This window comes from Stegostoma tigrinum, chromosome 30, assembly GCF_030684315.1.
Source record: "Stegostoma tigrinum isolate sSteTig4 chromosome 30, sSteTig4.hap1, whole genome shotgun sequence".
In the NCBI taxonomy this organism is placed as follows: Eukaryota; Metazoa; Chordata; class Chondrichthyes; order Orectolobiformes; family Stegostomatidae; genus Stegostoma; species Stegostoma tigrinum.
Window position 1 is genome coordinate 22,612,130 of NC_081383.1, and position 27,994 is coordinate 22,640,123.

The 27,994-nt window shown below is 39.2% G+C and overlaps 1 protein-coding gene across 3 annotated transcripts in view; it reads right to left on the bottom strand.

The window, feature by feature from the left end:
* nfic (nuclear factor I/C) overlaps positions 1 to 27,994 on the bottom strand; it is a 451,875-nt gene that overhangs the window by 64,908 nt on the left and 358,973 nt on the right. For all 3 annotated transcript variants that reach the window (XM_048559540.2, XM_048559539.2, XM_048559541.2), the window contains one exon: positions 16,605 to 16,690. In XM_048559540.2, the coding sequence (XP_048415497.1) occupies positions 16,605 to 16,690 (86 nt within the window). The remainder of the gene's footprint in view (positions 1 to 16,604; positions 16,691 to 27,994) is intronic.

Here is a 27,994-nt window from a genome sequence, read left to right on the forward strand (position 1 = left end):
AGTGCTACAATTGTAAGCAGTGGAAATTAAAAGTAATTCCATGACAGCACACCTTTAGATCAGCCGGTTACATGACCGACAATAACCTTTTGTGCTAGCCGGAGATAGCTCAATCTGATTGGCTTTTAGTTAGAAAGAAAGGGATTGAAAGATCAAAATAGCACCTGAGCAAGTCAGATGTGTCATAGTGCCAAACTAGAAAAGGTGCTTATGCATTTTAATTCATGGAGATTTTCACCAATCACATATTTATTAAACTGAAAAATTATCTGCTGCCATAGTGCATTATATTTCTGTGCTACCTCTGAATGGCATTGGATACATTGAAATTATATGAAACTTTTTATATACAGAGTGGATACTACAACTAAGCTGTTAGCTTCCATAGGTTTAACATTTCGGGTCCAAATGCTGCCAGCCCTGCTGAGCTTTTCCAGCAGCTTTGTTTTTTTTTCCTGATTTACAGCATCCGCAGTTCTTTCGGTTTTTATCCTGTTAGCTTCCATCACTGTTAAATCTCGAGATTAAAGCAAGTCCAGGTATCAGGACATTTAATTATAAGGTCTCACCATCATTCAGATTTTCAGTCTGTATCCCACAACAAAATGACCCAACAATATTGATAAAGACAATCATACTCAGCAAAGGCAGCAAAACGATAAAAAAATTGCCTCCATGAGTATGTAAAAGTGTAACAGATTCAGTCTGCCCAGGGGAGGTTTTGTATTCAAAGGGTTGAGCTACCGATTGACAGGTTGGATGCTGCAATTCCAGATTAACTTTTGTCCTTGGCCTCCAGTACTTGGTGTGCTTAGTATACTAAGTATGGATATTCTGATTTACTATTTATACAAAAGATCTCATGATCTAACCTTTCAATACTTTAACTGAGCTAACTCTTAATGGTTGAGGCATAACAGTAGCACGCAAAGGCTGGGTACGCAAGCAAACCTAAATCATGGCACTGACTAAGTGCCAAATAAATTTGAATTCCTGGGTGTTATTTCATGCCAGATACCTGACTCCTTAACTGGTGAACATCAGTACATGGCCAGCAAGAGGCAGTAGAAATTAAAGCGTCAGGGATACTGCTGGAGACTGAGTGAATAGTCCCTGGCATTAAGGTAGTTAGTTGTGGGAGGGGAATAGAGAACGGTGGTCACGGACAATGCCGTGAGATTCCCAAAATTTCCTTATCGGGAGCACAGATAAGTAATGTTAAGTAGGCAAGAAAAATCACCTGTAAAAATGCATATGAGGCAGATTTAAAAGCTCTGTCACAGTGTATTCACAAGGTTTAATGCGATAACATTATGCTTTTATTGACAATATTTTGGATGATAAAATTTGTGCTGGAGATATGAAGATTAGCAATTCTGGGAATGAAACAGTTTTGCGACAGCAAGCACAATGCTAGTATGGCACAGTACTTCAAACTGCAAAGAAAGTTTCCTTCATTCTGATAAACAATAAGAATCCCAAGTGTGACTGTGTGGTATTTACCTTTACTTAAAAACAACGATTATTTGTGGGCATGACAGATATTCACGTGAATTGGCCAAAGTTGTCTGTCTCATACGCTGCAAGCAAGGATGCCCCAAGGCCTAGTACATTGGCGAAACTACGCAGACACTGTGGCAACAGTTGAATGGATACTGTGCAACAATTGCCAGACAGGAATGTTACCTCTCAGTGGGGGAACACTTCAGTGGCCAAGGATATTCGTCCTCGGATGTTCGGGTAAACATCCTCCAAGGCAACTTCAGGGTACACAGCAACGCAGAGTCACCGAACACAGGCTGGTAGCTAAGTTCGGTCACGATAAGGACGGCCTGAACCGGGCACACTACAGGTGACCCCACCATATTGTACACTCTCTCTCTCACACACACACACCCACCCACACACGCACACACCCTCTCTCTCTCTTTTCCACATGCACAATCTCCCTCCCCGCCCCACCACATACACAGTCTCACTCTCCTTCACACACACACACACACACACACACACACACACACACACACACAGACAGATGTGAATCTGTGGGGTGAATGCATATAATGCAGATACATTGCATTTTGTTCAAAAAGCACACAATTTATAGACAGACAGACAGTCAATGTGGTGTTTTATAAATTCCTACTTTAGAAGCAAGACCAATCTGATTCCAAACCAAAACACAGATTGTAAACAAGGCCTCACACCAAACATGCATTGTCTAACCTAATATGTCACTTCTTCTTTACACTGACAAAACCTTTAGCTCTCTCAGAACAGCAACTTAAAAGGAATTCAGTGATGTACATATACTTAACAATCAATTAAAATCTTCTAACTGATTAAAGATTTAACAAAATCTCAGCTTTGTTTCATACATCCTGATCAGTGGTGTGGCCCATTGGTCTTTTACTTCTAAATTCTGTGTATGATATTACCTCTCTTACTAACACCAGAAGGAGAGAGGCTCCAAAAGCTTGTGTTTTCGAATAGACCTGTTGGACTATAACCTGGTGTCATGTGATTTCTGACACTGTCCACCCCAGTCCAACACTGACACCACCACATCTGACATGGGACAATAAGGCTCATAACAATGATTTTTACCTCATCATTGACAGCTGCATTTTACTCCTTGCCTTCGAACTGAAAAGGCAATGTATATTTCCATGAAGATGCTGATAACTTTTTTTTAAGGTTTCATATTCAAGGATTGTTTACTACTGCCTGTGTTTACTGATGCTCATCTGTGTTTGCCAGGATGACAACTGCAAGCAATCTTGAACATTTCAGACCATATTTTTCCTTTCAACAAGAACAATCAATTATTGGCCAAAGTGCACTTTTTTTATTCAACATTAATCTCTGCAGAGTTTATTTTTGTCAATTATTGCATGTATATTTTTGGATGTATGTGGTTGTTTCAAAGGGAAAATACTTAAATGTAAATATTTCCAACTGTGTGACAATCAGATTTACAACTGTATCTTGTAAGTCCTGTTTTCACGCTAACTCATTAATTTAGTTGTTTATTAAAGAAACCTGGTTGATGAATCTTTTTCTTCTAAACCTAATATGTATAAACTACACCAGTGTCCATATCAGTAACAGCATTACACATGTCAGTTTATGCTCTTACGATGGAGCAGTGGGACAAGATACAGACTCCTCCAGACACAGCCATAATGTCAAATTGGGGTCTTATTCCTGGTTAACTCAAAGCAAGGAACATATAATTTGAGTGGAATAATAATAACTGAAAAGGATAAAAGGAAAGTATTGTGTCTGGTGTCTGGCAAGTTTGGGTATTGCCAGGTCCATGGGCATTAGGCTTGGGGTTGGGTGTAATTGTAGAGGTGTGGGGAAAGTATAGTGTTGGCAGTGAGTCTGGGATTTGCTTTAATCATTATCCCAGAGTTAGAGGACACTTTTAACCCCCGGCTTTTACTGGGTAACTATCAAGTTTAAATAAGTCAGCAACCTTGAAATTTCACGACTTTGAGGCCTTTATTGGAGAGTTCCAGATGTTTTTTCTGTGTAGTTTCCTCAGCAATTCTCTCAGAGTCAGCCATGTCAGGATATCACACAGTCCTGAGGCACAACTTCAGTCTGTGCTGCTGCCATGACTCTCTGGTCATTAGATCTGTGCATTATTTATAATTTATTGAAAACTCCTTACACATTCAAAAGGAGATGCAATCCTATGAAAATTCTTGCAGACATATTAATCATTTATAGTGACGCACAGGTCTAGGCATTAGTATTCCTGAGCTATTCATTAAATTTGCTGATCTGTCAGATAACACTTTGTAGAGATTTCAATTATCAGAGCTTCAATCTGCTGTTATTGACTACAAACAATGCAAGTTCTGTACTGCACTGCTATTGATTACAGCCTTTATGCTGTAGCTCTAAAATGGAAGAAAGCAAATAGTAGAGACAACTCAGCAGAAAATATTTCTTCTCTGGTTAATTGTCCAAAATCAGTTTTTGGTCTAAATCATCCAACAGGCTGGGACCAATTGCTGTGGAATGATATAACACTGCCATGTACTCAGAGGGAAACCAGAATTCACCACTATCAAAAATTGTGCTCCAAAGTGTCCCTTTTGTTAATTCTGGGTGGGTAATTCTCCTTCCCAGGCCCCTGAATGCAAACAAAATATCTTAACTCTTCCTGTGTGCTTTGCTTTCAGGTCATTGTGCCTTTGGATATTGTCCAGGACACTTGCCTTTTGTCATATGTGTTAATATTTGATTTGATTTGATTTGATTTATTATTGTTACTTGTACCAAGATATGGTGAAAAGTATTGTTTTGCACGTATCAAGTACATCAGGGTAGTAGGGCAGAATTCAGAATATAGTATTACAGCTACAGATAAAGTGCGAGGAAAGATCATCTCTAATATATGAGAGGTCCTTTCATAAGTCTGATAACAGCTTGATAACAGTTGCCATGGGACAACTTGAAAGTGTGCATTGTGAAGCGGGTATTCTGATGCCTGACAATCTAAGAAATGTATACATTTCTTGTTAAATGAATGTACATTGTCATTTCATGGTTAAACTAAACATTAATAATGTATCATGGAACGTAGTTTCTCACCATTCTCATCATTTGCGGAATACTTGCACAGTTTTGTTACAGGCAGTTCTTAAGGGCAGAAGTGCAGAATTGCAAGATGTTAAAAGGATAATCTCAATCATCCTTCATCTTTTTGATGGTGGCATGATATGTTGATGTTAGATTTGTTTGCCAATTGTGGTTAATTGAACATTTGCCATTCAGTCTGTTTATTTACAGGAGGTCCATATGAGGCCAGGCAACCCCTCCGTTCCAGGTAGCCAGCTTGGAAACTATGGTTCAAGTCTCCCGTTCAACTCAAATAGGCAAAATTTTGTATTTAACATATAACAAATCTGCTATGCCCCAAAAGATCATGTCCTGAAGAAAATCAGTCTAATTTGTATTTGAATGAATCAACTAATTGTTTCCCACTATCTCTCAAGGGAGCCCAACCCATAGATCAAACATTTGCTCACTGAAATAATGTTACTGTGTGTAGTTTTGAATTTAACCCTATATAAGTAGAGGTTTTGTTCTTTAGTCCTATTATTCTGAACAAGGTGAAATGCCTTGTTACAATTTTAGATTATCTAGTCTGTTTAGGTTTCTTAAAACAGCAACAATACTGACTTTCAATCTATTTTGACTGAAGGAACCGTTCAATTTACGTAGCTACCCATCATAATCTAATGTCTCAATCCATTTTTTTCTATCCTTTTAATAGCTGCAGTATTCATTTGTACTACAAGATCTATACAGTCTTCTAAGCAGAGTTCCATCACTGATTTATCATGTGACAGGAATATCTCAGCATTTTGATTAAAATATTGATGGTTGAATATATCAAACATCTAATTAGTTCTATTTTAAGTATTTGCTTGTTGTTTAAAGGCACGTTTACCTTTAGGATTTTCCCAATGCCGAGTCATTCCTAAATGTAAATAACCCATCCAGGGCAACCAAAGACAACTCACATCCCAAGACTTTTGATATTGCAAGCCGCCAATAAATTATATCTTTTTCAAATGATCTCAGAAAACATTTGAATCAGGTTGGAAGTTATTAACATGCTGGGAATATAAGGACTTAGGGGCTTATCAACTAAATTTTTACACAAATTTTCAGAACTAGTTAAGGTTTACTTGTGTAGCAGCCTATGCTTGGCAATCCAATTAAGTGGAGACTGAAACAAATTATGCACTTTGTCAAGGAGTGACACAGTCTGCTGACAGATGTCCACTTAATAAAGGATCAGCATGCTAATCTAATTGGCCATTAAACATCATACCACTGAACCAACCTAGCAGGGCTGCATTGTTGGAAAAGCTACCGGCTCTGTATTTACAGGCCATGCCATTATTTGTAATCATCCATGGGATGTGGGTGTTGTTGCTAAGTCTAACATTTACTGTCTATCCCTAATTGCCCTTGAGGAGGTGGTGGACAACAGTCTTCTTGAACCCTTGTAGTCGGTGTGATGAAGTTACTCTCACACCACTGAAATGTAGGAAGTTTTAGGAATTACTGTATCTTTTCTAGTTAGAGTATATTCACCGACATCTTCAACCTCTCCCTCCTACAAGCCAAAGTCCCCCAATGTTTCAAGAAGACCACCATCATGCTGGTACCTAAGAAAGCACATGCAACATGCCTTAATGACTACCGCCTAGTGGCTATGGCCTCCATAATTATGAAGTGGTTCGAGAGGCTGATCGTGGCCCAAATCAACTCTAGCCTCCTCCCCGGCCTCAATCCCCTGCAATTTACCTACCAACACAGCAGGTCCACAGAGGATGCCATATCTAGACCTGCACTCATCCCTGGAACATCTGGACATCAAATACACCTACGTCAGATTCCTGTTCGTTGATTACAGATCCGCCTTCAACACCATTATCCCCTACGGATTGATCTCAAAACTTCATGACCTTGGTCTCAGCTCCGTCCTCTGCAACTGGATCCTCAGTTTTCTGATCCACAGGCCACAATCTATGAATATAGGTAACTGCACCTCCTTCACAACTGGAGCCCCCTACTCTACTACCTTTACATCTCGTAAAATTCTGAACAAAGGCCATCTAACAAGTTCGCAGATGACATCACTATAGTGGGAAAGATATCTAACAACGACGGGTCAAACTACAGAAGGGAGATAGAGCGCTTTGTGATATAGTGCAATGAAAACAATCTGTCTCTCAATGTCAGCAAAACTAGAGAAATAATCATTGACTTCTGAAAGAAAGGAGGAGAATTCACCCCCAAATACATCACCGGAACTGGGGTTGAGAGGGTGAACAGCATCAAGTTCCTCAGAGTGATGATAACTAACGAGATGTCCTGGACTTCCTATATAGATGAGACAGTCAAAAAGGCACAACAAAACCTCTTCTTCCTCAGGCAGCTCAGGAAATTTGGCATTTCTATAAGGTCCCTCAGCAACATTTACAAATGCACCATAGAAAGTATACTCTCCAGGTGCATAACGGTCTGATATACCGACTGCTCTACCCAGGACCGTGAGAAGGTGGTGTGCACTGCCCAAACCATCACAGAAGCTAACCTTCCATCCATGGACTCCATTTACATGGCTCACTGCTGTGGAAAGGCTGCCAACATCATCAAATGCCCACTGCACCCTGGTAGTGATCTCTTTCAACCTCTTCCGTCAGGCAGAAGATAAAGAAGCCTGAGCACACGCGCGCGCAGGTTCAGGGACAGCTTCTTCCCGGCCATTATCAGACTGATGAATGGACTCTCTAGCCTCAAATAATGCTGACCTTGCTAACATTGATCTCACCTGGCGCACACCCTGTGCAATGTAACCTGTATGCCTATGTCAAAGTCTTTTTGATCTGTACATCCATTGCTTACTATGATCTGTCTGCACTGCTCATCAACAAAGCTTTTCACTGTATTTTGGTACATGTGACAATAAATCAATCAATCAACCAGTAGTGTATGAATTGGAGGGGAGCTTGAAGGTGATTGTATTCAAAAGAGCTTGCTGCCTTTGTACATCCAGGTGGTACAGAGTGCTGGTTTGGGAGGAGCTGTCAAAGAATATAGTAGTTATTGATATTGCCCATTAAAACAATGATAACTCACTGGGATTTTTATTTGAAATTAAAAGCCTTTGTTTAAAAGGAATTTGTGTTAATATTAACTGTGTGTACATACTCATGACATTCCAATGTCAATACGACTGAGGCAATAACCAGCTATAACTTTGTTATAAGCGGATCAACTCCAGTATCCCTCCTGTAATAACTTACAAAGATCTCTGTAGTTCTTGTGAGTAAATACACCATTGTTGCAGGGATGAATCTGTGTCTATTTGCATGGCAAATTGCCTCCTTGTGTCAATGTGAATAGGCATATAATGAGTTTTGAGAAGATTTGTAGCTCAGGTTGAGGTTCTGGATGTGAGTTTGCTCGCTGAGCTGGAAGGTTCGTTTTCAGACGTTTCGTCACCATTCTAGGTAACATCATCAGTGAGCCTCCGACGAAGCGCTGGTGTTATGTCCCGCTTTCTACTTATCTGGTTAGGTTTCCTTGGGTTGGTCACCAATGCAGGAAATGACATCACCAACCCAAGGAAACCTAACCAGATAAATAGAAAGCGGGACATAACATCAGCGCTTCGTCGGAGGCTCACTGATGATGTTACCTAGAATGGTGACGAAACGTCTGAAAATGAACCTTCCAGCTCAGCGAGCAAACTCAAATCCAGGCATATAATGAGCTTGATAACATGTTTACAGAACAACTACCTCCGCTTGATGAAATAAATGTATTTGATCAGCCACTGGTTGCACTGGTGGACATTGTCATGTAATAAAGTGGGAAGTTGCATTACTGAGACCAAACAGCATTCACATTACTGGCCTTGGCATTGGAACACGAGTGCCATCATTCTGAGGAAGGAATTAGCTCATTGGAATTTGGAAGGATTAGCGGCGTTCCCCCAAAACATAAAAAAAAATCCTGAGCTGGTTTGACAAGGTACACGCTGAGAGAATGTTTCTGCTCATGAGGAAGTTCAGAGCTAGTGGACACAGTTTAAAAATAAGGGATCTTCCATTTAAGGTGAGGAGGATTTTTTTTCTCTTGGTGGACTGTTAGTCTTTGAAATTCTCTTTCACAGAGAGAAATGGAAGTTGGAGGTCCTTGAATGTCGTAAAGTCTAAGGTTGACAATTTTTGATTTACAAGTGAATCAAGGGTTATGAGGACAAGCAGGCAACTGGAGGCAAGCATGATTACTTATAGGACACACTCAGATCAGCCATGACCGACCAAATTACGAACAAGCACAGGAGGCCAAATGGTTCCCTCAGGCTCTTATTTCTTGTGATCTTATGATTTTTCTCAACAAAGAATCACAGAAATGTTACTGTACAGAAGGAAACAATTCAGCTCATCACGTTTACACCAACTCTCTGAATGACTATTATGACTCAATGTCATTCTCCTGTGTTTTCCTTGTATTCTCCACATTGTTTCTGTTCCCATTATTGTCTGACATCCTCTTCAATGCCTCAATTGAACCTATCTCCATCAAATTTCCAGGCAGTGCATTCCAGAACTTAACTATTTGTTGTGAGAAAAAAATCTCACAACACATTTGCTTCTTTTGCAAATTACTTCAAATCTGTGCCCCCTTATTTCTGATCTTTTAATGAACAGGTACCATTTCTCCCTCTCTGCTCTGTCCAGATTCCTCACGATTCTGAAAACATTTATTGAAGATTTTTTTGAGCCTTTTACAGTTTCCATAATACATCATCATAGCTGAATTTTCTCATCCCTGAACCATGCCTGTAACACTGTTCTGCACTCTCTCCAATGCATTCACATGTTTCTTGAAGTGTAGTGCCTGGACGGCACATAGCACTCCAGCTGATGTCGAACTAATACTGCATACAAATGCAGCATAACTGGTTTTCTTTTGTACTCTATGGCCTCATTAATAAAGTCTAGGACATTCAGTGCTTTATAACTGATCCTGCCAACCTGCTATCTATAATGAATTACACATATAGATACACACAGATCTCTCTTCTCTCATACACCCTTTAGAGTAGTACAATTTATTTTATGCTGTCCTCTCATATTCTTTTGAGCAAATTGTACCACCTTACACTTGTCTGCTTTGAATTTCATCTGCTACCTATCTGCTCAATTCACAAAGCAGTCCATGTCCTTTTGAAGTCCTACACTGTTCTCATCATAGTTCACAATGTTTCCAAGTTCTATATCATCTATAAGCTTTGTAAGTATTCCCTGTACACCAAGGTCTAGGTCTTTTATATATCAGGCAAAGCAAGGATCACAACGTTGACACCTGGGGTACTCCATATGAATCTGTTTCCTATCACTCAGCCAATTTTCTATTCATGTTGCTACTGTCCATCTTATCCCATGAGCTCTAACTTTACTCACAAGTCCATTGTGCACCACATCAATAGTATTATCTTTATCAACCCTATCTATTATTTTGAGTCACAGAGTCACGGAGTCATCCAGCACAGAAACAGACCTTTCAGTCCAATTTGACTGTGCCTATCAGACACCCCAGTCTGACCTAGTCCCATTTGCCAGCATTTGGTCTATATAATACCTCCAAACCCTTCCTATTCATATACTTCTTCAAAAAACAAACTCTAGCAAATAAATAATGCATTATTTTTCCTTAAGTCCACACAGTGTATCCTTACTGTTCATGTGAATATCAATTCTATCCCAAAATTACTGTTTCTAGACGTTTTCCCACCACCCAAGTTAAATTAAAGCATACTCTTGCATAATTGCTGAGTTTATCATAATATTCTCTTTTGACCAAGGGACTGATGTTTTCAGTTCAGCAATCCTCTGACACAATCTGAGTATAATGAAGACTGAAAAATACTGGTTAGTATCTCTGCAATTTCCACTGTCACCTCCTTCAGTATTGTTGGATGCATCTGACATAACTCAAGCGACCTGTCGAATTTAATTGCTGGCAGTTAATTGAGTACATCTTCCACGTAAATTTTGAATTCTTCTAGTGACTACATTTCCTCCTGTCACCATGGCTTGGGTAACATCTGTTTTGTTTGGAAAAGACAGATGCAAAGTGTTCACTCAATAATATAGCAATGGCCTCTAGTTCCATGTACAAATTCCATTTTAATCCGTAGACCCAAGTCCTCTTTTTATCATCCTTTCACAACCTCTAGAAGAATTTGGATTTTTTTAATGTTAGCTGCCAGTTAATTCTCAAAATCCCTCTTTGCTTCTCTTATTTGCTTTTTAATTTCTAGTCTGAACTGTCTACATTCAACTTGATTCCGAATTACATTTTCCACCTGGCGCCCATCATCAGAACACTTTTGTACTTATCTTAATTTCTCTCTCCTTTTTCATTCAGCAAGCTCAGGATTTCTTTGCGCCACTTTACCCTTTTGAGCGAACATACGTTGACTGCGCCCAAGCCTTTTCTTTGAAAGTAGCCCACTGTTCAGCTACAGCTTTTCCTGCCAACCTTATACTCAGTCTATTTGGCTCAGCTCTGGTTTTGCCCTATGGAAGTTGGCTTACCCCAGTCAATTATTCTTACTCTGGATTATTCAATGTTCTTTTTCACTGTCATCCTAAATCTTTTGATACAACGGGGATGCAAAAAAAAAACAAACAGCAAGGCAGCCTGCGCACAATAATTTCTACTTAGTTTATATGGTGACCAAAATGCAGATGGTTGTTCTCCGTCTCTGGCACGTTCATTTATCACTGACTAAAACATTTATCACATTTCAGAAAGGCTTCTTCTGATTTGATTGGGTATCTTTCATGCGAATATTTACAGAAAAACATGTTCAATTGGTGGAGATGTGCTATCATTACATCATTTGCAAGTTCATTTGAACTTTGAAAAATTGCAACAAAAACTGAAGAAAGCCTAATTTGTGGCTGATGACATTTAGATCAAAAACGGCAATATTTTCAAAATAAAACAATAATAAATTCTTTGGGCCAGAAATAGGATTTAAATAAAAATAAAATTATTTGATAAATTTGTTGAAATGATTGAGAAGAGAATTTGCTGCAAGATTTTAAATGCTAGTGACACAATAATGCTGAAGGTATTTTATTCTTACTAATACTCTGAGATTCAGAATTCAAAATGATGTCACCTTCAGTTTAATATATGTGTGCCATCTTTGAATGTAAATCAAACTGAAAGCACACACCTTTCTGAAAAAAGTGAACAGATAAACAAATGAAGAGCTCTCTGATTGCTAATTTGATCAATGAAAAGTTTTCTGGGTAATCATGTAACACTCGTTGGAATATATTAAATTCATCTTGTGCCAAGTTGCTTGCTATTTTAATTGCAAGTCATAAAAATCAACAGATACGGGACTTCAACCTTCAGCACAAGACCCACACCCATCTCCCTTTCTGCTGAGTTAATAATGCCTGATATGCACCACCCGTCTTCTGATCTTCAATGCCTTCTTATTGTTTTACATTTGCAGCAAACTTATGCAACTTTTCAACTACATCTATCAATGTTGCCAATCCCTGTCCACCATCTCATCCCTCCCACCATTTCATTGGTCAAGCATCTAAAACACTGCTTTTGCATCAAAAATGTCTGCTCGGTGTAGGTCATATTTCACCCACAGGCATAGTTGTGACTAATCTCTACTTAAGTGGGAGAAATGTATAAATATGGTGTCAGCCTTGCTTGCACCTCACAGCCCATACGTTCAAGAAATGAGCCATCTATCTTTCTCCATCACAGAATTGTGTCATGTCTGATGGCGAAGAATTAATGCAAGGTACTTATTTTTTGAGAAGACTAATCTACAACTGTAATTGGGTATATCCTCTCACATATCTGACTATGAATGGCTATTATTCAAGTAATGTGTAAATGACATGTGACTACACCACAAACAGCGCACAATAATTCATGTTTCTTGTGTTTTGACTTTATTCATATTCCTTCATATCCCTGTGAAATTTCTTACAATTTTATATTCCAGTCTGGGAGCAAAAAGTCTGAATAAGTAATTCTTCTGACTACTATTTTTCAGTGCACACTTTATCATTGGACCAAGACCGAGAATAGCAATAATAATTGATGAAAAGCCAATGACTCCTGGCCAGTGTTGCTGTGCAGTACATGAGTTTAATTTTAAGGTAAAGTTAACACTCAGAGGAAAATATGGCCCTGTGCAATTCATGTTGTCTCATTATTTACAGCCACCCTATACCGTGGCACAATCTCTTTGAGCCACATCACTCAGAGGAGGAAAGCTTTGTCTTTACCACCAGATGGTAGTATGGTATGATATTAATGTCCATTTTTATTATCAATCAGCAATTTGGAGCACCAGTGAGCCATAGCATGAGTTAATGTGGCAACAACTACAAACAAAAGCTTGCAATTTTTTTCTGCCTTTAATCTAATCAAACATGAAAAGGCTCCTCACAGAGGAATTCAACAACAAAACTCAACTTTGAGCAAAATAAAGAAATTCCTTGGTGTCCCTCAGACATTCAATGTAATTATCTCAGGAGGCTGAATGGCTCATGTTCCCACACAATGTTCAACTAATTAATTGGTCACTCACATCTATTCCTAAATCTGAAAGTCTACATTCTTAATGATACAACGCTTAAGTTGTCCACAATAATCTTTCAATAACTTTTTAATGCTAAAATGCTGATTTATTTATTTAAAGTTATTTTTCTCTGTCCTTGCATTCTTTATTTTTTTTAAGGGTGGCCATTTGTTTTCTACAATTTCTACTTGAGGTTTATAGGATTATGAAATGTTTTGAGTAAAAAGGTAAAAAAAACTATGAAGTTGATGGGGCATCTTCAGGATTGTCAACCATCGAAGAAGGAAATTGGAAGAAATCTTTTTGCAAACAGTGTTTGACATGAGAGACTGGGGTAAGAAATTGAAAAAGACAAATAAAACGGACGTAAAGAAAAGGCAGGGAGATAGAATTACAGGAGAAAGCTCCAATTGAAAGATTTTGCACCTGGCATCCTCACTTGGCTGAATGTAATTTCTGTGATCCTCTCAATCTTTCCTTGAGCTTTTGTTTCTTTTTCCATTCCATTTTAACCATTCTTTGACTCATCCCCTCAAAGACACAGTCTGAGAGATACCTAATTGGTGACAGACAAGGCCGAAACTTCTTTTAGTGTTTACTAATACCTACAGTTAACTCTTGACCCAAAGTTCCTCCACGGCAGCATGGGCTACATCTTCCCAAGTATGCAAATCACACCACATCCCTTGGCAATACCAAAGTGACAGATCAAGGAGTGAGCAGAATAATCAGTAGAAAACTTTTAACAGGAATAACTAATTAAAAAAACTTTCACTCCAGGGAAGTAGAAGCATATAGGTAAATTAATTGTTGTGGAGAATCACTCACATTTAAAAGTAGAAGAGGACAATAATTGCCAGAGACTATCACTTGCACTGTGTTTGCAGACCTCTGATTAAAAAAGGAATCAGAGAATAACATTTCAGGGGCCAGTGGAGATATCTTTTGTGAAGTGATCAATGCGCAAATGCAGACCTATTGATGTTGTTGTTCCTTTGCTAAGTAACTCTCCTGCTCACGGACGACTGTATAAAAAATGTACGGCTTCATGTATGAGCCTTCAAAGCAAACATTCACAGGCTACTTGGCAGCATAAGTTGTATAACAATCTCTACAGTTCCTACTAGGTCCTTTTCACTTTGTTTTAGTCGATGGTCAGTCTATTGCATGAAAATTTAAATTTCTGGCCACGGACTGATGTGCACAGCTTGGTGAGATCAGTGGGTGAGATTTATTTTGATTTCCTGGAAGACATTAAGGGTGGCATCATATGGTGGTCTGAGCAATGTGGGCTATGGCGAGATGCATCCAGCTCATGGACTGGACCAGGGAGCATCTTGTAATTCATCACTTGCTCTCAGAGTGCTCATATCCTCTGAGCTTACCGGATATTCGCAGCAATCTGTCTTCCATTCCCTTATCTTACTATGCTCTCCCCACTTAACCAGAGAAACCAGGCTCATGTTACTGCAGTCTTGGCATTCCTATTAGCACAAGCTGAAAGCCAGTAAGCTTATCAGCAGGATTCCATCATGTCAAGGGGGGATTGCTGCCACTCAGGGGTTCCCTGCACTGTAAGTTAAGGGCAGCTTCCAAGCCTTGCTCTGGGTGGTCAGAGTCAGGATAATGGATGAGAAGCTGAGCAACAGGCCGAACATCACCCACTTTGACTCGTTCTGTCCTATTGCGGGCTGCTTTCCTCATGGAATTGGAGAGAACCTGCTATTATGGGAGATTAATTTGGATGGCACTGTTAATAGTGATGAAGCATCAGGGATGGTAAGTGGGGCATGAGGGTTATGGTTTTAGGGATTGGGAGTTTGTTAAAGCAAGTGAGGGGAGATGTTGTGGGTGATAATGGCAGCGGTGGAGCATGAGACTTGGTTGGAGGGGATGTCCAGTCGCAGGGATAGGCTGAGTGTGAAGTATTGAAGAGAAGATGGTCGAATTTACTGTGTAATATAGAGAAGGTCAGAAGCTTGGCCTTGATTTCTATTCCTTGTTTGGGTGTGCAGAGGCAGGAGAGTTCCCATGATGTGAATGTGACCTCAATAAATAGCTACCTGCACTCGACATTTTCAGTGCGGAGGTGCAGCTGGGCTGAATTGGGAGTCAGTTTGAACAATCCAGCAGGATTTGAAGAGGCTGTCAGTTCTCCAAACTGGGCTAGGAAGAAAGCTGCCTCAGCATTCCACCATTGTCACTAAAAATTAAAACAAAATATAAAATGTTCCTTGAGCCCTCATTCGTCCCTACCCTACCCTTATACGCAAACTCAGCATGACTCATCAATGCCGACTCAGGCCACCCAAAGTCCTCTAACAATTCATCCCCAATGACCCATCATAGGCCAGTAGAACCACATGACACTCTACATATTTCCATGGCACTTATGCCCATCCATGCCAACAAACTGCCAACTTCCACCCAACCCCTTTTACACCTTCCCCAGTTCATGTAGAATTCACAAGGAACAATGCCGAAAGGAGAACAAATGATGTTTTATTATCTAAAATTCTACAATTCAGATTACCCTCCATTGACAAGAGCACTTTGACTCATAAGAGTACATTTTGACAGTGTTGACAGTTCTCAACACTTCTTGGCAGACCAACACTTCTTGTCAAGTTGGGCAGTTTCTTCTGCTTTTATACTCAATTTTCTCCAAACTTAACGATCCTAAAGGACGTCATATGCCTCTGTGAACTTCACCGTGACAAAATTATGGGGCTTTGTGTTTGTTGTAACGGTTTGTTTGACTGCAGTGTCAGATCAATATCAGGTACAACATTAGAAGGCCAACTCTGTAACCCAAGTCTTACAGAGGAAAGAACCATACTGGAATTGAACTTCAGTAACATTACGCCTAAGCACCTGCTATCAAGATTGTTTCAATTGCTGCTTTAATTAATGCTTGGTGACTGTTTGTTGTAGCAAAGAATATATTCTAGATTCTTAGGATGAGAAAACATATTCACAGGACTACAAATAAATGGCTGTACGTAAAAAGTATAAAACTTTCAAATAAACCATTCAGACAAGTTGTGAATTAAGTTTTTCTATGGATCAATGGCCTTGAGTTTATAAGCACAAAGTTACATTTTCATGTCGAATGTCCTCAGTCACCCGTGCCACTGTAATCACTTATGCACACAATACATTGAATTAACATTCTCAAGATGTTTCTTATAAAAGTAAATAGATAATAAATTGACTTGTAGTACAGTCAGCCAAGAAAAATGAGTCTATTCACTAAAGACCTGCTTGGACAGATTAGACAATAATTCTTGGAACAGTGCATTTTCTTGATATAAACAGTTTTATCAGACTTTGGTGACATTTTCAATGCTGCGATGATCCACACTTGCAAGAGCACTCACCAATTACACACAAACCATCAATTAAAATAGACCTGCTACATTACCTGTGGCTGATAAAGGCTGCCAGGATCTCTTGGTCCTATTCCCACAAAGGAACGATTAGCTGGTGGTGTGCCAGGTGTCGTGTAGGCTGAAATAAAATATTTAAAAAGTCAGTAGCAGTGGACAGACCCACAATAAAGAATTAAAATATGGACCTGTTTTGTTTTTTTGACATTATTTCAATGAAAATATTTGAATGTAAAGGAATAAGTGAAATGCATTTATATATACACATATAAAATGCACAAAGAAAGATCTAAACTGTAAAAGTGTAAACAGTTGAGCTTCAAATTTCCTGCCCTAGCCATCAAAAATATACTTATGTCCATCAGAGATAGCAAGAACTGCAAATGCTAGCACCAGAGATAACAAAATGTGGAGCAGGAGGAATACAGCAGGCCAGGCAGCATCAGTGGAGCAGGGAAGTTGATGTTTTGGGTCAGGACCCTCCTTCAGAAATGTGGAGGTGGCAGGGTACTCAGAAATAGAGAGAGGAGGGGTGGGGCTGGAGAAGGTAGTTCAGATGGTGACAGATGAGTGCAGGTTGGGAGTGGTGGGCATTGGTCAGTGAGGTGGGAGGGGCACATAGGTGGGAGAGAAGATGGACAGGTTGTGTCAGGTCAAGGAGGCGGGGATGAGAGGGAGGGTTAGACATGGGATGAGGCCAGGTGAGATGTCGGAGCGGGGGTTACGGGGCGGACAGCAGGTATACCTATCATCACTTGGGTCCCTGTCACAACCCATCTGCTGCTGAAACTATTAGCAATGCTGTTTGTCACCTCCAGACTTAATCATTCTATTGGTTTTCCCAATTGCCTACCATCTACTCTCTGAAAGATTCAGTTCATCCAAAGCAATCGGGCCCTACACCATACCACATCTACCTCTGCCCACAATCTCCATATTCCTTGCTGGACTATATTGGCTCCTCATCCCTAAAATCGTCTTTCCTGTGTTTTAATTCATTCATGGGCTCACCAACCCATTGTTACCTCCTCCAGTATTCCCATTCTAAATCCTTGAATTTCTCCAACGCTGCTTCATCCTTTAAAACACTCTATACACAACTCAACCTAGATTTTGGCTGTTCCTTTTTATATCTCTTTTAGCTTGGCATCTTTTTCTAATTGCACCTGTGTGAACCTGTGTGAAGCGTAGGCGACATTTTTTAATCGAAAAAATATTCTGGAATGGCATTCGCCCAGAGTTTCACTGATTTGCTATCAAGTTACAACAGAACTTCAGTGCAAACCACTTTTCTATAAATTATTGAAGTGAAATGTTTAATGTATAAGATAGCTTTAAGGTAAAAAGTAATTTCCTGATTTAGTTCTGTATCATTTCTGTTAGGTAACAAGTAGAATTTGTACTTAGGTGTAAGTATAAAATTGAAAGCAGGATGCTGACAGACTGGAGTAAAGGAGAAATCAATTAAAATAAAGCAATACTTAAGGCAAATGTTTAAAGAGTTAATTTCTGTATTTTTGTCAGCTGAAGTATTATTTCCTGTTATTGTCTTCCATCAAATCAAACGGATCTTAGCGATGTTAAAACTAATAGCCATAATTTGTATATCACTGTCAATAAAGTTAAAAGAGATTAATATTGTTTGCTTGAAAATTTTAAAAGAAAATGGCTCTAATTCAAAAATATTCCATGGGTTAGGTGATGTAAGTCTAGTTGCTAGGCTTTAATTTAACATCCGTGTGGAATTCACACACAAATTTATGCCAAATTTCTTACACCAAAAGATTGGGAATGGTGTACCAAACAGAACAGTTTGACTGATTATTCCAAAAGAATTATTAAGTTCCAAGAATAAAGAAAGGAGTTTCTATTCTTCCAGAAAGTTACATCAATCTCTTATGGACAAATTCCAGGGTTTTCATGCATGTGTTTGCTGTTCTGTGTTCTTGCCCATATGTTTTAGCTTCTGTTACTGTGGATGTTACTAGATCAGTAATTCCAGAATTGCAGGTTAACTTATGTGCTCTAGTGACGTGATATTTTTCATTATTGTGAGTTCATGGAGGACACAGTGGACATGCTATGTATTGTCTAGAAGTTTCATTTTGGCAGTAGCTTTTTCTTTCTCTAATTACTAAGTTTAACTGCATCGAGTTAAACAATATACATCCCCAGCATCTGGACTATCTGATGTCAACCTTCTGAGATATTATACTTCAAAACCAGGATCACTGTCAGAAAATTGCAAAGTGTGTTTTGAAGCAATAATCCAGTATGTAGATAATGCATGTGATTTTAGCTCTTACACACCTATTCATTTAAATGGAGTTAAAACTGACGGCTTGCGGCTGGCTAGGTATCTAAGAGTCAGCAAGTTCATTTGATTGAAGTTCCAGCACCTCAATGGCATATATATGTATATTTCCTTTGTGTACCTTCAATGGAAAGTTTTTTTTTGATCATTTTCAGTCACAGAAACCATGTGAATGAATTATAACAAGCCACAATGTAATGGTCAATATTCTGGGACATTGTGGCCTTTGCAATGCTCACTGTTCAGTGCAGCTAAACATAGCAAAAATAATATATTTTTCTACCTTTAGAGGATGGATAGTTAATTTTGTAAATTTGCAACATTATTGTTTCTCTTCACTTTACCTTTCTAACAAATTTAGCACGATATAGCCAACACTGATTTCTGTCCAATAAACTTGTTGATGTGGCACTCTAAGGACATAAACTGGATCTAACTGAGGTTATGATTAGATTTTTTACAGTTTGTTGAATAAATCACTAGAAACATTTTAATCAAAGAGTTTTCATGGAAGGTTTCAAGGTTGGTTGGCCTTCTGAGGTAATGATTTGTAATATCCTTTATATGTATGTTAGCAACTTTTCATCTGGAGAAGAGTTTGGGTTTTGGCACAATCAGATCAAACACATAATACCCTTTCAATCCACCCCAATCTTGCAAATACCATTCCCTCTTTATCAAAATGCCACTTTATATTGCGGCAACTTTGTGGCCAATGTTAATGAGAACTGCAAGAATAAATGCCATATATATTTGTATTTGGCGATAACACAAATGTAAACATGTCAAGGTATTGCACTCTGGATGTTAATAGCTAAAAAAGGAAGGAAGTTCTGTCATAGCGTTTGGTTTTATCTTGCCTCAAGTCCTAGAAACACCCCTGAACAGTACCGAATCACTGCACATTAAAAATATGCTCGCTCTGCTTTATTACAATAACACAAAATTCAACAGGAGTGGTACAGTGACCTCTGTAAAGTATGTGTGTCAAAATTCCTGCCTGTCTAATCTCCTAAATTGCTGTTCATTTGTATTTTGATCACCCTCCCATGCCAGGTCCTCAAATAAATATCTTGGTGATGGAAGGCATATATATATTCAATAAAACTGGGCTGGAATTTTACTGGAACCACTCTGGTTCCACAAACGCTCAGTGTGATGATAACTCCATTTCCACACTTTAAAAAAAAATTGAATTTTCCCAATCCCTGAACAACATAAGGAATGGTGAGTCAGTTGGGAAAATGTTTCACTTGTGTAAAATAGATTCTTGACATTGAAAAGAAGTTAGGTTTTGCTTTCTAGCTCCGAAGGGTGAGATGAGATTCTCACCAGTGAACAGCAAAAGTCCTACTTCCAAGCATTTAAATGTCATTAGTACCAATCTCTGCTATATGCAGTTTCCTACTCCTCCATGTGCTAGACATAAACTAGACAGTGACGATTATTAGCGTGAAAGTGGGAACATGTGTCTGACCAGTTCACTCCATGGTCCATCTGGAAGTGTAGTCCTCAACATTTGAAGGTAAGCTCCATCGGCAGGGAACATATTACAACCCTTACCATGGAGATTGGTAGCCACACAGCAGTCTCCTCACATTGTCAGGAAACATCACTGGCTCCTTTAGACTACAGTTCTCCATTTCAATACCACACTTTGGAGCATACCAGAACTTTTCATTGCAATGCTGCTGCCATGATATTTTGTGTGCAAGGACAAGCACCCATCTCATGCAGAGTTGGGTGCACCTCAGGCACCCTATGTCCTCTTTTAGTGGTCACTCACTTTGCATCTACTTGGATGTTCACAACATCTCCACCTTGCTTTGACTTTTTGCACTTTGCCACCTCATTCAGAGCTTAAAAGCTTACTGCACTTGTGACATTACTTGCCATTTAGTGCAGACAAAAAATTAGGCTGGTTGTCAGCAGTGATCAGTCGAGGGGGTAGACATGACACTATATGGCACTACACTATGTCAATGTCCCATCTGCTGTATCTGCCAGCAGCTTATATGGCAAAGACATTGCAAGTCCTTCAGCGAAATGGCCATCTTTCAGAATTTAAGGGGATTAGATCTCAGTCAAGAGAACTGTCATCAGTCAGGGAGTAACACCTCAGTCAGTCAAGGACAGTGCCCAATCTGAGTTCAAGGACTTGGACATGGTAAGTCAGCCCCTTCTGTGGCGGGGGGGATGGTGTGGGAGCATCGCTAAGATGCAGGAGGAAGGCATCACCGTCAGCCATTTACGGGAAGTCAATGGGGGGGGGGGCTGCACAGAGCTCAATCAGGGGTCCAATCACTCATCAGTCAGGCTCTCTTCTAAAGGTCTACTGGGAGCATCTAACAACCTTCGACCCACAAAAGTATCAAGGCTGTTACTGCTGCAATTTTTGATAGAACACATGGCTTCATTCTATTTCCCTGTGACAAAATCAGTGCTGCAGCCTGGGCAGTAGATTTTGCCAAGACAGATGCATTCTTGAGGTGCACATGCTATTAACTATACATATGTGGCTTTGAGAGTGCAGTAACATAGTGTATCAGACGTCATCAGCAGGAATGTGTTACATTCCTTCAATGTCCAAGTTAACTGTGATCATTGGTCTCTCAACATAGAAACCTGCACTGGGTACCTTTAGAGCTGCTATGATGTACATATCCTTGAGAAGGCTCATGTTCCTGTTTCAAGGGCTAAATACCAAACAAGGATGGTTACTGGGTAACAAGGGTTACTATCTGCAACCATGGCTGCTGAGTTTGTTTTGCAATCCCTTGACAGAGGCAAAGGCATAGATTCAACACAGTTCATTGTTTGACCAGGACCACGGTGGAGCAGATGATAGGCTTGTTGGAGATGAGATTCTGATGCTTGGATCAGTATTACAGTACAGCTTAAACAGAGCATGCCGCGTAAGCCTAGCAGGACGTACTCTACACAACTGGAACAGGAGAAATGAGGGGATATGATGGACAGTGAAGAGCTGGGAGAGCAGTAATATCACCTTCAGTTTGACAGAACAGTGCAGTGTTGGTGCAACAAGCCAGGCAGGACTTAATCAACAAGGTTTAAGTGGATCAGGGCTGGATGCAGTAATCATTCATTAACTGTAAATTTATTGTTGTTCAAAAGGAAAGCAGTCTCTGTCTGTTTCCAGAAGCAAATGCAGTTCTTTTTCATTTTTTTTTCGCTTTTGTTGCAATTGAATAAAAGGGAATACTTTCAACTGTTTGAAGGTTTTCCAACATGCAAAGCTCTTACATTAAACAATGAGATGATGTTATGCCACGTTGAGCATCAGGGTAATTGTAGCACTCCCTTGGAGAGAGTTCTAAGACAGGATGATGCTAGGGATGGGCAGTCTGTGCAGCTTGTTTCTTTTGGATGCAGTTATAATGACAGTCAATCAGACAGGTCATGACGTAAAATAGCAATATATTTAGGAATGTGAGCTTGTGTTTGCTGTTCAGTGTCACCCATGTCACCTCAGAAGCTTTTCTTTTTTGTTCCTCTCTCACTACATGTCACTGGGTGGCAGAACTTGTCTTGATTTTCAGCTGGGTTTTAAATATGGTGTTAGTGCTGGGAATCCTGGGTGGTCTCAGCAGTGGTGTGTACTTCCGCCATTGCTGAGTGTATGATAGTGTGAGAGGCATGGTGCACACTTAAGCTGAACGGCACAGGATTGTGTGAGATAACTCACTACAGCCAATGGAGAGAAAACCTCCATGGAACTGCCCAAAGCTGACATTTAGTCAATTTTTGTTAAAACTCAGCCCGGGGTTTCCAATACACTTCTGAAGAAAATGTAATGGCGGTGCTCAAGTGATTCTAAAGAAATTCCTGCCACTACTTTTTCTTTCGCAGGTAGTGAGGCTTCATCTTTATCTTCATCTCCTACAAGAGTGGCTCAAGCCAGTCCAGCAGTACTGAAGGTGACCAATTCTCAGCATTGACCTGTGTTTTGGAGACACTCTTGCTTCTTTGTCACTGCTGCTTTTGCCTCAGTGATAATGGGATGAGCATGCTCGCAGGCACCAACGAACTACAGCTCCAAATCTTTCAGAACTTGCTAACACAGGCTCAATAATCACTGAGGAGTTAACTGAAAAGTGGCACGAGGAGCACAGTCTTGACAGCATCCTCTAACACAAGCATGAGCACCAATGCATGCAGGAATCTGAGAAGAAAGCTACTTCTGCTGCTCTTTATTCCTCCCCTGCTTTATTCTCATGTTGATCCACAAGTTTGCCACCATAGCCAAATAGTCTGAGAACAAAACATTCTGTACATATTTAAGAAAATAAAACTGGTGAAAATAAATATTGTAGGCAGCCCTCCTGCTTCACAGAATCCCTACAGTGTGGAAGCAGGCGATTCAACCCACGCCAACTCTCTGAAGAACATCCCACCTAGGCTAATCCACCTAACCTGCACATCTTTTGAGTGTGGGAGGAAACCAGAGCACCTGGAGAAAACCCATGCACACACAGAGAATGTGCAATTTCCACAGAGACAGTCACCTAGGGGTGGAATCGAATCCAGGCCCATGGTACTGTTTGGCAGCAGTGTTAACCACTGAACCACTGTGCCACCTGTCAATCAGAGCTCTTGGGACTAACTGAATGATTGACTTCTTTTGTTAAGTTTCTACTTTTGTACCAAATACTGCCTCCCTTATGGAAAACAAATTGGTTACTTCAAGTAGAAAGAGAAAGTTGAGAAGAGTGTACATGCTCTTAGGCTAGCTCTTCTTTTACTCCTTATCAATTTACATACTTAGGAATGCATGCTAGCAATATATAAATGTATCATAAATAAATCATGACTTACAATAAATGATTTAAATCTATCACTGTCTAGGTAAATATTACCCTTTTCGGATGATTACTATGCCCATTTATGAAATTTGTAATGTAAATTATTCAGAATGTTCATGTTGAGTCTTTAAGCAAAAAGTGTTTACCCAGAATTGCAGCCAAATTGTAACTGCTTAAATTTTAACCACATTTTAGGGGAATTTTAAATTTAAATCATTTTTGTTCTGTCTGTTTTCATATTGTTATTCAAAGACATGCATCTCAGATGTTCTCAGCCACAGAAATGCATTGTTATGAAATGTGTTTGGTATTAATTATTTACTAAACTTGCAAGGAGAAAGGTTAGGGCTATTCTGATTGCATGCATATTCATTATGGTCTCCTAAGTTTTGACGTTACTTGTTTTGCTTCAAAAGGTCCCAGAACGCTCAGAAAGACATAAGAATAAAGCTATATGACACCTTTCATAACATTGGGAAGTTCCAAAGCAAATTTACAGGTATGACTGAAGTGCAGCTAGTGTTGTAATATAGGGAACTGAGGTGGTTGATTTGTGCACAGTAAGATCCCACAAATAGCAATGAGATAATGGATGGTTAATCTGTTTCAGTGGCTTGGACTGAGGAATATATATGCGCCTAAAAAAACCAAGGGGACCCTTGGAATCTCCTTCAAATAGTATTGTGTTAAGTTGGCCAGAGAAGGCAGAAAGTCATAAATTTAACTGTTCATTTTAAAAGATAGCACCTCAACAGCACAGCTCTCCCTTAATCCAAATACATGCTCATAACTGAGTGGCGCTCAAACTCATGAACTTCTGTCTCAAGCTCAAGTGTACTCCACTGTTCCAAGGCTGACACTTTATTAGATTGGATAAGCTGATTAGATTTTGGAAGATTTGTGCAGTATTGAGGTTCAGCAATTTACGTGTGAAATTTGAATACTTCAGCTGAGAACAGATCAAGTAAGGATCTGTAACCTGGTGATACATACAGTAACTACAGAACCCAATCATCTCAATGAAAATATGATGACAATCTTAAAGCCAATTTGCTGCATGGAAGCCAATTGACAATTTTTCTTCTTCCTAAGCATGTTCAATCTGCAAAGCTATGAATTTAAATGAAAAGTCCCATATTTTTATGGAGTTAACAGAGAAATCTATTTTATCAAACTGTCACAAAATCCTATACATTAGATACCAGCTATCTATACATTTATCATGACCTGTCACTTGCTCCTCATTGCTGCAAATTGTGCTTTAAAATTGCATGCTAAAAGCAGCCTGGAAGCATTTTGCTCTTGATCATCTTTAGTCCCACGCTTGTTTTTAACAGTGTAATCCAAATTATTAAGCTGGTTTTTCAATTTGTTAAGAAAACAATCAAAGCACGAAGTCACTTGAATTCTGTAATTACCTCAGTGAGAACTAGAATCACTCAAATGCATTGTTTAATTACAAATTATCCACTCTCTCAGTGCTGTTACACTATTAACCTCTATCATACTTTTTAGTGGAGTAAGACATGTGTTTTTGGCATAACTACATGCTACTGTGGGGAAATAAAGGACTTACTGAAATACACAATGTCTACGAAATATTATAATGTTTCCGATGTCTCAGTGAGCATTTTTCCTGGTTTTATAACTTCACAATGAAATTATCCCAAGTCTGTGATACCTTTTAAGTCAAAAGCCAGCAGCTTTAATCCCATGATGAACTGTTGAGTGATAATGCATAAGATTCCATAGATGACAAGACTGGAACTAACCATTCCAAATATTTTTGTTTTTTTGTTAACAATGCATAAGTATCATATTCAACAAGTTAGTAATTTACACAATTGATTGAATTAATTTAGTTGTTGACACACAGTTGTCAATAAAGATTTTACTTATTAGAAAGGACAGGAAACTTCTATTTGTTACATCACTGGATGGGGTTCAATGCCAACTTTTTCTTCAATTTTTAACAGACATCTACATTTTTTTCTATTGTGATCTATTGTAATTAACATGGACAAAAATCTTTTAAAAGATGAGCTAGGGTAAGTATTTTTTTGCTTGTTTCGTCTTCTCATTGAGAAACAGTGGGCAGCTCATGACTGAGATTGGAATCTCAATATGCAGGGCAATATAGCTTCAAACCTATATCACAGCAGTCCAACAGATGATGGGTTCCAAGCATAGTGTTAAGAGCAATTTAGGATTTATATGCTGCCTTTGCCATGCCAGGTAATATAAGGTGTTTCACGTCAGAAAGAATAACACAAACAGAAACCCATCCAAGGGAAAGGTATCAGGAGAGGTGGCTAAAAATGAGATCAAAGCTTATAAGACTTTTAAAGGAGGTGAGCAACACAGATCAAGAGGACTTTATTCTGCCACTGATGGTGCAGTGCAAGGCAAGAGGTGTGTACTGAGGAGAAGGAGAAGGGGGGGCATGGCAGGAGAAGGCAGCTGAAGTCAGGAGGAAGAAGGCGTAAAGGAACTTCAGGATGATGACAATTTCTGCAAACAGGATATGCTAAAGGTTAAGGAGGTTGTGTAGTTTAACAAGGACAGGGGTGATAGGGAATAGGTGGCAAAGCCATGATGAATGACTTTGATAGTGGCAGGAGTAAACTAAAGTTTCAAGTGGGTACTGTCATGGAGGATGGTATAATATTGGAACTCTGTTCCACAAACAGCATTTGATACTAGATCAGTTGCGAATTTTAAATCACAGATAGATAATATTTTGTGAAGCAAAGGTATTGAGCCATTTGAACCAAAGGCAAGTATATGGAGTTGGCCACAGATCAGCCATGACCTCACTGAATGGAAAGGTCTCAAGTGGCTGAATGGCTTACTCCTGTTCCTATTTTCCAATTAAAGGCCTTGGCAATGAAAGAGGATGTGATGCATGAAATCCAGCTTCAAGCACATTGGTAAGGGTGTTCATAGTTTACTTAATCCAAATTCATGGCGAGGGAAAGGGACCCCACAAATGCTGAAGAATTGGAGCCAACATTGAGCGTCAATGTTTACCAAACGATTATGGGATTAAACCAAGTTCAGTCTTGACAGGATACAGTTGGTTATGATGGGCAGAAAACTGGTAACGTTCAATTCCTTCAGCATAACCGATACTTGTAGTCTTTTCAGTCTGGTCACTGGTATGACCATGTTTGGGCAATATCTAATTGCCACCATAATGTGAAATGACAGCAAGACAAAGCAATGACGAGTAAACCAAAAACATAGTGAAGCCTCTCTGCAGTGAACTGTAGGTTGGTAAAACATTTACCAAGAGAAATAAATGCAAAATACTGCCGAGGCTGGGAATCTGAAATAAGAACAGAAATGTTCGATAAATTCAGCAGATCTTGCAGCATTTGTGGAGAAACATTTGAGTCCAAAGGTTCTTCTTCAGAATTGATTCCAATTAATTCTGAAGAAGTCTTTGTATTTGAAACATTAATTCTATTGCACGCTACACAAATGTTGCCAGTCCTGCACTATTTTCAGTTTTTATCTGATATTATATATTAGAGCAACATCAGCTTGAGAAACCAGGTATAACAGCTCAGAGGAACTGGGCTGGAGAAGGGTGGTGAATAAATTGGACCACAGTCACATCCAAATTCACCCTGTGAAAAGAAGCTCATTTGCAAACAGTTAATGTGGGTAAAAGTAAATGGAAAATCAAGATTTGACTTTAGAGTTAATCCAAAAAAAACCCAATGTTGGTGATTGTCATTAGGAATCACGGATTTGGGCTAGTGAAAAATTAGTACATCAATACAGATACAGAGCTTCGTAAAAAGGAATTTACTTGAGCTCAGTAACCCAAACATCTTGTTATTGAACTATCATGGTATAAGAAAATGCTTAAATGGCAATCCTCATTATTACCTAACATATTCACGTCTATGAAATGCTTTTTGTGAGGTAGAATACTACAGGACACATTCTAAGATGCAGCTTAGGAATGATTGTTTCCATATGCCCTTCTCAATCAAACATAATGGATATATTTTCATTTCTACTAATTAAATCATAACAGAGCTGACAAATCCAAAAGGCTTATATGAATGTATGGATTTCAGGAATATCTCAGGATATCAAATACTGAGGAACTCTAAAAGTTATGTCTAGTCAGTGATGAGACTAAATTGAACAATAAAGTCTGATTATAAATAGGCACCTTGCCTTTTTGTGGTCATTCTGTGAATTTTAGGAAAGGCATTTCTTTACAGTCTGACGCAAGTTCTAAATCTCTGCAGTCTGTACTTAAGCAAACAGA